General features: G+C 46.3%; 1 protein-coding gene across 2 annotated transcripts in view; it reads right to left on the bottom strand.

Moving 5' to 3' along the window:
- Window positions 1-502: 502 nt before the first annotated feature.
- Fam189a2 (family with sequence similarity 189 member A2) overlaps window positions 503-12,008 on the bottom strand; it is a 56,236-nt gene continuing 44,730 nt past the window's right edge. For both annotated transcript variants that reach the window (XM_031389966.1, XM_031389965.1), the window contains 5 exons: window positions 7,675-7,804; window positions 7,473-7,551; window positions 5,973-6,125; window positions 3,345-3,637; window positions 503-1,362 (listed from right to left, as the gene is read on the bottom strand). In XM_031389966.1, the coding sequence (XP_031245826.1) occupies window positions 1,156-1,362; window positions 3,345-3,637; window positions 5,973-6,125; window positions 7,473-7,551; window positions 7,675-7,804 (862 nt within the window). In that variant the 3' untranslated portion in view covers window positions 503-1,155. The remainder of the gene's footprint in view (window positions 1,363-3,344; window positions 3,638-5,972; window positions 6,126-7,472; window positions 7,552-7,674; window positions 7,805-12,008) is intronic.

Genomic DNA, 12,008 nt, shown 5'->3' on the forward strand with positions numbered 1-12,008 from the left:
GCACGGTGATCATTTTGAAATAGGATTAAGCTTATCTTGCTTGTGTTAGAAATTTCCGTGGTATCTCACCATTAACACAGAATGCAGCTAGCCAGGCCTCCTTCCATCCACCCTCCTTCAAAACAGTTCTGTGATCACTAGCATGCCTGGCCTCTGTCTCTGTCTCGAATAGTCTCCCCTGGCTCTCAAAGCCAAGGCCCAGCTCACATGTCATTTCCTCAAAGAAGCCTTCCCTGACCTCCCCCTTGCTTCTTAGCATCAATACTATCAGCAATTTACTGACTTCCTGTGTATGGCCCCACTAGAATGCAGGTCCACGGGGTCATTCAGCCTAACGTGTTAAATTCGGCCCAGGACTTGCCTGATGCATTGTTATCTGTGGAAATAAACCTGGTTTGGTGGCCTCAAGGGGCACCCTGGCCACCACAGTCCCAAACTTACCCTCCATGAGTTAAGGCCTGGTCATCTAAGCGCACACAAACACTACACATGGAGCCCAGACTTTCCAAAGTCAGCGCTTTATTCTCTGTTCTGTCTTAGGTGTTCTAGTTTGCAAGCATGAAGGAATAGAATCAACCATAGTGCTCACCCTTAATATCCTTCATTAAAAAAAAAGAAAAAAGAAACACCGCTTAGCTGGTCTCCTGCTTTTCCTAAAGAGGATGGGGTTGAGGGAAACCTACAGGAGGCTGGGAAGACTGAAGTCACATGGTGTTAACCATCATGTCTCCTGCCAATTCCTCTCACTGAGCAGCCAGAGGCCACAGGCTGCTATAAATAGCCCAGCAGCTCTCCCCTTACAGCGAGGGAATGAACTTGGCAACAACAGGAGCCATAAGGGGCGAGGCAGGCAAAGACTCCAGAGCCTGTTTTCTGCTCACCCGGTGTGCACCCCTTGGGGATACTGTGAGATTCTGCCAACAAAGGAGCCCTCCCCGCCTTCTCCTCCAATGGGGAACACAGAAACTGGAAGGGCCAGGAAGAACCTACTCCACCCGAGTTCACCTGCGTGCCCCCGTCAGCAAAAAGGGAGCCAAAGAGCAGGAATAAGTGTCCACCCAAGGACCCTTGTTGAGGGGTGCCCAGCGGAGGGGTGCCCCCAGCTCCCAGACAGTAAACAGCACTGAGGAGGGACATCCTTCCATGTCACTCAGTTCACAGGACAGTCTCTCGAATGACACCAATGAGGCTGTGTGGCCGCTCAGCCTCGGCTCGCTGCTGGGGCCTCCTCTCAGCTCTCGGCCTTCCTGCCAGAGAAAAGGTGCTCAGGTCTCCACAGCTGCGCAGGTGAAGCAGGCCAGGCTGTCTCCTCGAGGTCAGTCCCTGGGCCTGGGACATGCTGGGCTGTGACGGGGCCATTAGCTTTTGGGGGAGAGCAGGAGAAGGGAAGATGTTAGCCTCATCCGCGCTGGCCTTTTGACCCGCCCCCTTGTATCCATCTGTGGATTTTAATGTTTAGCTATTTTAGAATAGAAGGGGGGATGGATGTTTTCCAAAGTAGAATCTATGTAGAATTCCGAAGATGTTTGGATCTTGCCTCGTTTGTAAAGTTTTGAAGAAATTCTCCTGATTTTCTATTGTCTCAGCAATAGGCAACCTGTATATAATGGCTCGATTGCACTTTCTTGTTTTATTTTTAAGGTTGTTCTCTTCCTATTTCTCTAGTATCCCTGTGTTACAACCCAAGTGGAGAGGGATATTGGGCAGTATAGCTTGTTCAGAACATAAGGTCCCATCTGCCACCTATTGCTCTGTGTGTGTGTGTGTGTACAGTACACTCTTGCATGTGGATGTGTAGTCTAGAGATGGTATTCATCGTCTTCCTCTATCACTCTCCACCTTAGTTTTTGGAGCAACTGGTACTGACCACATTGGTTAGACTGAGAGCCCCCAGGATCCACCAGAGTTGCAGGCTGGTGCCACCATGCCTTGTTTTCACATGGATACTGAGGATCTGAACTTTGGTCCTCATACCTGCACAGCAAACATTTTACCCACTGAGCCATCTCCCCGGCTTCAAGCTTGGGAGTTTTAACAAGCAGCAGGTGGTACTGACATAGAACCACTGTTCTGGATCAGATTTATAAAATGCCAATTAAAAAGCATCAGGTGGCTCGGATAACCAGTGGCTAAGTAACGTAAAGAAGCAGGACACTTTCTCTGCGAAAGCTCCACAGGCCTGTCTTTAATGAGTCATAGAACTTTAAATACGTAACAGGAGCACTTCACTTCTCAAAGATGAAAAAACTATATAATATTTCTCATGCAGGTAGGACCGATGAGGGAGGATCTGGGGAAAGCATGAACTGTCATGCCACTATGGTGTGTGATATTGTTAGGGCCTTGGAAAAGAATCGGGGTCTCACTGCCACCAAACCTCACAGGACAATCATCCCGAGGCCACTCTGTTTCAGAGCAGGTTAACACAGGACACCGTGGTAAGCATCTACTCCATTGACCCAGGAGAATGAATTAACAGCCAAGAGGTAACAACAGCAGCTCTCAAATTGGTAAAGAGAAAATTCTTGCTGGGGGGAAATTCCACTTACTTGGGGATACAGGGCTGGAGACTGCCTAGCTCAACCCTTCCGTTTAACGGTGAGAAACCAAGGACTCCGTGTATGCCCAGTTTAGCCTTTTACCAGGGTGTCTTCAGTGTAGGGCACCTTTGACTTTTTTAAGCTATGGAGAGAAAGCTATTTGGGCCTCTAATTCAGTGGTTCTCAACCTGTGGGTTGAGACCCTGTTGGGGTAATCGAATGATCCTTTCTCAGGGGGCGCCTAAGACCATTGGAAAACACAGATATTTATATTACTATTCATAACAGAAGCAATATTACAATTATGAAGTAGCAACAAAAATAATGTTATGGTTGAGGGGGGAGGTGGTCAACACAACATGAAGAACTGTATGAAAGGGCTGCAGCGTTAGGAAGGTTGAGAACCACTGCTCTAAGTCCTATCAGCCAACTTGTCTGGCCCAGCAACTCACTGGGCATGGGAATAACTCCTAAAGCCTTGCCGATCATCAGCTTCACTCTGTCATCATTTTCAAGAGCTGAGAAAACACTACCTCCCCGGCAACCTCCCATTCAGGAAATCATAAGCGTGGTGAACCCCATAGTGCCCAGATCCTTTGCTTTTGACCAGGCAGTTTCACATCCCAGAAAGTGGAGTTCTCTTCCCTTGGGCCAAGAGCACTGTGGACAAGTGATGAAGGACGGAAGGGAAGCGCTCTAATGTCCTCTCTGAGGACATAACCCCCTCCTCCGGGTCTCTGGAGACCATGACCATGAAATGACACCAATTACTGGAAGCATGCTTGGTGTTGTGCAGAACAGTACCTGCTCTAGGAAACTGGCACTTGTGATGGCTTCCTCCATGTGCCCCTCGTCGGACTTCAGAACGGACTTTATGTTTTCTACAAGTTCATGGATGTCCGGAGTCATGCTGCAGGAGGACTGCTCCAGGAACCTGGCCACTAGCAGCTTCGTGTCTATGTACGACCTGTAGTCTATTAGAGAACGGGGTCTGCATCTTGAGGCCCGGGGTCTCGCACCTCTCCTCAGAGTCACCGTAGCCAGATCTAGCCTCCTTTCTGTCTGCGTCGCTGCTTCGCAGCTGAGCACTGGGGTAGCTGTGGACAGAGACCAAAATGTCACCATTGAACAAGCCCCCTCTGAACACAGACAATAAAGCTCAGCGTAGATAACATCTGGAAGATGCCCGAGGCCATGCATGTACATCTCACCATCTTGAAGAACAGAAGGAACGAAGGGAAATGAAACTAACACAGCCTATTGTTGCGAAGCGCACTTCCAACAGACTGGTGTGCTGAGACACTGAACCATGGCACATAAACAGTCCCCAGTGCAAAGACGGATGACACAGCACGGAATCCACAGTGCGAACCATGGAGGATCATGTTTCATGGGGTACAGCAAGTAGATAGGAGTGGATGGCCAAGAAGAAAAAAGATGGTGGACCAACGAGAGAATGTTGGGGCAGATAGGTTTGGAAGAGTCAGAGAGAGGAAGGGGGACAGATGACAGACTTGTGGGATGAGCAGAAAACATACCGTCATGGTACCTTCGTCCTACACATCCTCAAGGGCACTATACTGACTCCTATTACCGAGGCTCACACCATGGTTGTGAGGCAGATCTATAACTATTACAGAAAACTTAGGTGCAGAGAGTTACATCATTCCAGAAGTCGACAGAGGGTGTAAAAAAAAAAAAAAAAAATCCACCGCAGGCTCTAATTTCCATGGCTGCTTCCATCAGTAAAGGCATAAAGACTGGCAAGAAGCTGTTTTAACATGAACCAGATGGAGAAATTAATCCTTGGGTCTGATCTCCATGTGTCCATAAGCCACTGTCAGCCTTCAGTGCACACAGCAGTCAATTTAAATTCGTAAAGGCCTCCTAAGTATGGATTTAGATATCCAAGGAGGCAGGAAGCACAGGGTGGAGGGGCAGGGGGAAGAAGGGAAGGTTTCCTTTTCCTCTGGAGAAAGGTAGACAGGAGTTCTGAACCAGGGTTAGAAGCTGTCCTTCCGGCCTGCCACGTTCTCATCGTAGACAGCAAGGCTTCCAGAAACACAGGGCAAACACCGTGTGAAGACAGAGTGGAGTTTATACTCGCTCACTGAAAGCAACTTGGTGCCTTCCCCAGTGAAACAAGCCAACAGGGAAATGTCCTCTCTTCCACAGGACTGAAGAATGCAAGGGGGGGTCCGGCCTCCCTTTGAGGTACAAACAGCTACATGCTCCTGGAAGCTGGCACAGGGCCAGCTTGAGACTCAACTTGCCAGGTAGGGTACTGGATATCCACAGTGAAGGTGGGTCTTTGAACTAGAGGCCAGGCTGCCAAGCCTACTGGTTTGCATAGGCTCACAGCTCTCTTCTCAGGAGGCAGGGCTTCCTCCCCACCTCGAAGCTGCTGCAGGGACAAGGGGAAGTGTTCTCTGTGGCTTCCATATGGTCAGTCCAGAGCTGTGACAAATGACACTCACTGTCAGAGGGACAACAGAACAGAGACCACCAGGGCCAGACAGGACCAGAGAGAGCAAGGTTAGAGGGTATCTAGTTATTCTGCATAGAGCTTCTGAAAAACATAGCGCAACTATAGACTAATCCCCCAGGGGCCCCTGCTGGTTGAACTACAAAAGCTGTTTACTTTATTCATTTGCTTCCTTTGTTTTTATATACTTTCCTCTAGTGAGAGATGTTTATAGATGTCCAGGTATTCATATATTCAAAAGAGACTCCGTGTTATTATACTCAAAACAATGAGATGAAGTAACATGAACATGTTCACTGTATCCAAAGTGTTACAAAACATAGATTCCAATAATTGAGACTACTAGAGCACACTGAAAAAAATAACAAATACAAAATTGTAGAGCCAGAGCATAAAACCATACATTCCTTGACTGGTTCTCAGAGAACTTTCAGCAACTGGAAAATCGGGAGACAGTTCACCTAATAATCTTACAGTCGCTCCAAGTACAACAACATGGGCAACCAAATGTGATTGCCCATGACTTCGGGAGCAGTTCTACCAGCCACACAGTTCCAAGGCCAGTGAAGTGGCTCATCAAATAAAGGCACTTGCCTCCAACAGGACGACCTGAGTAGAGTCCCCAGAACCCACATTCAAAGAAGAGAACTGACCGATACAGCTTGTCTTCCAACCTCCACATACGCACCATGGTGCACCCACCCGTCCCCAAAACACAAAAATAAATATATTTTTTAATTTTAAAGAAATACCACATGTATCTTCCCACTGTGAACAAAGAATATCTTATTTTCCCATGGCCTCTCAACCTCCCTCAAGATATTGCTTAAACTTGGAGGGCCCTCAGCTGGCCAGAGCCACCTGATTGTGCCTGGCACTTTAACCAATACTTAGCACCAGTCAAAAAAGTCGCAGTGGTCTACCAAGAGCCTGAGCAGTGACATCACCTCTCTCCTCCGAATGGTGAAGCACAGGGTCGCTCTTTGATCTTGTCCTCAGAAGTGGAAGAGCTCTCCGGCTTCTCAGAGGCTGAACCAGGTTGGAAACAGGAGTTGATCCAGACATATTTTCTTCACCAGTCATGTTAGTAAGAACCCCACCTGATTTAAAATAAAATAAAACAAAATAAAAAGCGCAAGCTGTAGCTTTCAAAATGTTGGTCAGGAAACACCTGTAGGCCCAAACCTGCCAAGGCTAGAGTAATATCATTAATAACATTTACTTAGGCTGGTGGCCCGGTCATCTTTTAGTTCCCAGGACCATGGTAAAGCCTCCCTCTCCAAATCACCCTGCCACACTTAGAACAAGCAAACAAGAAAAAACAATAAACCCAAAGGGCAAAATTAAGAGACCGTGCCATAGCATCGGTTTGGTTTGTTTCCTAGAGGTGCTCAGAATCTTTCTCACTAGAGCATCCTGATGCAGTCTCCAAGAGCACCAAACCTTTTCACAGTATCTGGCCCTTCGGGGAGATGCCACCTATGTGGGCCAGGGGCTATCCTGTGGACTGCCCAGCCAAGGCTAACAGATGCACATCTGCCTGGCCCAGGGGGTGTCCATGTGGGGACAGTCTCAACAGTCTAGCAAAGGAGCCAGTGACTGCAAAATAAATCAGCAAATGACACTGGAATCAGATGAACCCTGCCCAGGAAATGCAGCTGCAGCAGCATCTGGAAAGCTGAGTTTCTGATTGGAAAATTCCTTGTGAAAAACAAATGTGCTTAAGGGAAGGGAACAATGTTTTATAACTCTTCTTAAGGTAGGTGGGGTTGGGGCTCAGTCTGCCCCCTTCCAAAAGTAAAGTGAATTCAAGAATGGTTCACCCAGCACTGCTGAAAAGCTCCTCCCATCTGACATGGCGGAAAGTCAATCCATTATTTATTGCCGTCTGCAATTTTGTACCAGTGGACAATTCTCTAGGCCATTTAAAACCTCCCCAAAGACAGAAAGCAGGAACAACTGTGTCCTTAAATTACAAGGGTAAATGTAAATTGACTCTAGCATTGGCCACAGGGCTGAAAAAAATCTTAATTCTAGCATTAAAACCTTTGGTTACAATGACAATGTGAATACTCACTGAGAAACGCATATTCATTTGAAGGAGCCCCCAACTCATTTTAACAGAACAGGGAGTGGATTGGGAAGCACAGGAATAAAGAGTTAACCTCCACTCTATTCCATGGGTTCCTGGGGATAGTCTGATCATTCATGAAAAGGTTCTAAGTAGGTCTCTTTATCTCAGTATTTAGACTTTTCTTTTTCCTATTAACATTTTAGATCGCACTTCTAAGCCTTAAGAGTTGACAGTATTTTGGCCCTGACGAGAAGGATGTAGCCTATACCATTTGCTCCAAGAATACCTTACCTCCAGCAAAACACGAGTCAGATTATTCCACCATGTTCTAACCTACCCAGTTATGGCCTGGAGTAGTGACGATGTGTATTACCTTGAGTTATCTGCGTGCAGACTGGCTCCCCGGGGCTCGCAGCAGTTTCTGGTCCTTCCGGCGTTTGGAATGAAGACTCCTGCATCGAGAAGGAAGGGAGAAGGAGGGCTCACTGTCTCGTTTTGTGGTTTTTGGTCCCCAGAGGACCCCTGTAAACCCCTTCAGATTATGTAAGAGCATATTCTTTGAGAAGTGGACATACCTGTTCCTGGTCAGCCTGGCTCACTACAGCTTCATATGGAGGTGGGGGGTCCAGAGGACAGAACACTTCCACACCCTTGATTCGTGCTCCATAGATATGGGGCAGTGGGATGACATCAGAACCAACCATCCTAGAAAAAGCACCTGGGTATGAGGAGGTATGCTCTGTACACTGGCCCTCCAACGGCAGCAGACCCTGGACCTTTAAACTGGGAGCATCGGTGGTGGGGGGGAGAGGATGAGGGGGCACTCAGAGCAGCTCTTCCTGAAGAAAAATAACCATCCAAGCTGTCCTTAGGCAAACAAATGCCCAGGGGGGTCCTTTAGAAATGACAGTGTATAAAACGTAATGCCTCTTTTCCTTTTAGTACAGCAGTGGAAATGCAAACTACAGTCCATAGAGACAGAGACCATGGGTGGCTGCCCGGCTCTGAGGGGAGGGGTTAGGGAGTGACTGCTTAGTGTTTATGGACTTGGCCTTTGCTTCTTGGAGAGGATAATGCTTTGGAGAGAGTTAGAGGTGGTGGTGGCACAATGTGGTGGATATGCTAAATACCACTGAAGCATTTCGTGAACAACAGTCAGAGCAGCTAAGGATAAGAAGAATCTTGGTGCTCTCCTGTATTAATTAGTTCCCAGACAAAGCTTCTTGCCTTGGTTTCCTTCACATTGGATTCATGAGAGAAATTCACTGTTGAATAACTTTTTTAAAAAGGAGAATTAGGCGCTGGACAGATGGCTCAGCAATTAAGAGAACTGACTGCTCTGCCAGAGGTCCTGAGTTCAATTCCCAGCAACCACATGGTGGCTCACAACCATCTATCCTGGGATCTGATGCCCTCTTCTGGCATGCATGTGTACATGCAGATAGAGTGTTCATACATAAAAAAAAAGAAGAAGAAGAAGAAGAAGAAGAATTAATTCCAAACAAAAGGTGAGTATTGTCCCCAACTCCAAGACAAAACAGGAGCTAGCAGAAAGGATCACAGAGTGACTCCACATCCTCCTCTGGTAGTCAGTCACTCCCTGACTAATGATGCACTGTGCCAGGTGTGGGGCACTGGATAAAAATTAAAAAACAGAGTCCTATTAAGAACCAAGAAAGAGGCGGGTTAACGTTCTATTTTTCTCTGAACTTTATGTGACAAACCTGGCTGAGATGACAAAAAGATCAGCATTCATTTGGAATATTGACACCTCACTCCCAACGACAAAGCTATAGCCAACTGATAGTTTCAGCAGAGAAACTTTAAAAGAGCCGCACAATTACCAAGATGCAGAGAGGCTGACTCGAGACAGTTACTCTGTCGTGTGAACATGACCGAGAAAACAGCTGCTGTTCCCCTGCAGCTCCTCTTCTTCCCAAAACCATTCCTGCTAACTTCAACTATTTCTCCTCTGTTCTTCACCACACTTCTCTTGCTCCACCGTGGGGTATGTGGGGCTCCCCAGACTGTACCATCTGCTGCACTCAGCAACATAAGTATATGATGCCTCTGCTTTAGCACAGAAGAATTACTCAATCGTACTTTTCCTTTCCAAATTGCCTTTCTCCCAACCAACGTTAGATGCTTTCTTTCCCTTTTCAAGTACTTCTCAAGTAATAGGTTTTACTACTGTTAGAGAGGGCATGAGGTCCTCGTGCTCACAGATAAGCTCCAGAAAACCAGACATTTTAAACATGCAAGGTTGTCTCTTCAAAGGAATTGACACAGAACCTGTTTTTCCACTGGGAAGGCTGGGAGTAAATGTAGCCTGGATGACCTCTGAACCATCTGTTGGACATATATAGTCTAGCGATAGATCCCAGATTCAGGGGCTGGAGAAGTGGCTCAAGGGTTAAAGCCTGTTCTTCCAGAGGTTCTGAGTTCAATTTCCAGTATCACATGGTATCTCAGAATCATCTATAATGAGATCCAGTGCCCTCTTCTACCATGCAGGCATACATGCAGATAGAGCACTTACATACATAAAATGCATAAATGTATGTTAGCAAAATAACCCTTCTTTATGGAAGAAGTGACATGTATATTAAGAGTTCTAAAGCTTATCCCTTAAGCTTTATTGTACACACAGGATTGTGTTACAACAGAAAACTTTTCTAAATTGTACTGAACTTAAATATGCCCAGTGTCAGGACTCTAGAAGTTTGAACCAACACTGGCTACTGAGTCATATTGAACAGGACTTCCTTCTTGCCTCATGAGGATCTATAGTCTGGTGGCCATGGTGTTTCCAGAGACACCACACACACACACACACACACACACACACACACTGTTGTGGATTTTCCTGTGGTTGTAAGACCCTTCAAAGAATAATAAAAAGCAAAACCAAAACTCACAAGATTCCCTGCCAGTATTTATAGCAAATAATAAAAAGAAGAAAAGAGATTAGAAAACACAGAACTGAAATTTTAAAGTAATTAAAAAGTATAAAAATGCAAAAGGTAAAATAAAACAGAGAACCCTGGGCTCAGTAGGTACTAGAAAAAGAAAATAAACAAGAAAAAAAAACCCACTTATAACAATGTCTCTTCTTTAAAAAAAAAAAAAAATCTCTTCTTAGAATATGAAGAAAAGAAAAGAGGAACCTTATAGAAGTTGGTAAAAAAGACAGACTCAAGGCCAGATGCATCTGAGAGACTGACTCTGAAGGGAAGAAACAGCGACTGGATTTAAAATCCATCTTACTCCTTGTGCCCATTTATGCTCCCCTGAAAGGGTAGAGGCAAGATTTTATACTGGCACCTGACTTGGGGTGTTCCCCAGAGTGGGTGTGTAAAGTGTCAAGAATCCAGTGCACAAAGGAGTCCCATGAAAGACTCTTCCTGGGCTGGAGGGTTCCTGTAGATATTCTCCTTAGACAAGGACGCAGGCATGGATTTCATCCCACCCTCCTACCTAGCTCATACTGCTTAAGACTCCAACTGCTGAGTGACTCCAAAGAAGTAGACCCTTCCTAGATTTAGTGGATGAGTCCAGACCACTGAACAGCACAGCTGTCTGAATCAGAGAGGCCAACTTTCTCCAGATATGGCGAGGCTTCAGTCTTTAATAAGCACCCATGAGTCATCTTTCTACCATTTATAAACCCTGCCTTTGCCCCTTCAGCAAAGAAAGAGGAGTGCTGAAACCCTTGCCTAGGGCATTGCTATCCCTAGTTCTGCTTGTCTGTCTGTCTGCTCTCTGACATTCCCAACCCACAGGGGTAAGGGCATTCACAATAACCCATTGGCTATCTTTGCACCCACAGAGGTAAGGGCATTCACAATAACCCATTGGCTATCTTTGTACCCACAGAGGTAAGGGCTTTCACAATAACCCATTGGCTATCTTTACATCCACAGAGGTAAGGCACTGGATTTCCAAGGATGAAAAGGTCAGGAGAATGGGCTCTCATCTTAGATGCTAAACTACCAGAAAATCTCTTTCAGAAGGAAACCCGGAAAATGAAGATGACATTTTACACAACATGACCACAAAATGAATGACCCCTATGGTGTCATTATGTCATGAGGATGACCACTGATGCTGCATTTTGATGGACAACACCTCAGAGTCAGCACCAAAAGTAAGTCCAGGTAAGTCCCTTCTTATCACACATCACTTAGGCAAATAAGAGCATATGGAGACTGTGGTGGTTGGACTAGGAATGCCTGCCATAGGCTTCTATGTCCGAATGCTTAGTCATCAGGAGTGGTACTACTTGGGAGGGTCTAGGAGGTATTCCCTGTTGGAGTAGGTGTGTCACTGAGGGTGGGCTTTATGGTTTCAAGGCCCACTAGCTTTTTCTCTTCCTGACACTTGCAGATTCAGATGTAGAACTCTCAGCTACTTCTAGAGTGCCATGTCTGCCCACCTGCCACCACGCTTCCCACCATAATGACAGTGGACTAGACTATAAGCCAGCCTCAATTAAATTCTTTCCTTTATGAGAGTTGCCATGGTCATGGTCCCTCTTTGCATCAACAGAACTCTGACTAAGACAGGGATGAACAGGATTGTTATTGGCTTGAAAGTTATTCTCTCAGGGATCCTCTATGACTGAGCCCCAGTAATGGAGGAGAATCAGCTTGGGAAGTTTAATAACCAGAGACCGCCCACAGAGAACACGTGCTTTTTTGCCTCTTCAGCATATGTACTCCTCCTCTCAGTTCCTGAAAGGGTTAGAATCACTCCATCCTTGCCCCTGATGCTCTGCAGTGTCAGCAGGCCACTCCCCCAAACAAAGAGAAGCTTTGCTGTCCCAAGATAATCTGTCCACCCAGCTGACAGTCCCTCCCCCAGCTTTCTGACCATCTCTGCCTCTGCCTGGGTTGGTGTTCACCAGGAG

This window comes from Mastomys coucha, unplaced genomic scaffold (genome assembly GCF_008632895.1).
Source record: "Mastomys coucha isolate ucsf_1 unplaced genomic scaffold, UCSF_Mcou_1 pScaffold21, whole genome shotgun sequence".
NCBI lineage: Eukaryota > Metazoa > Chordata > Mammalia > Rodentia > Muridae > Mastomys > Mastomys coucha.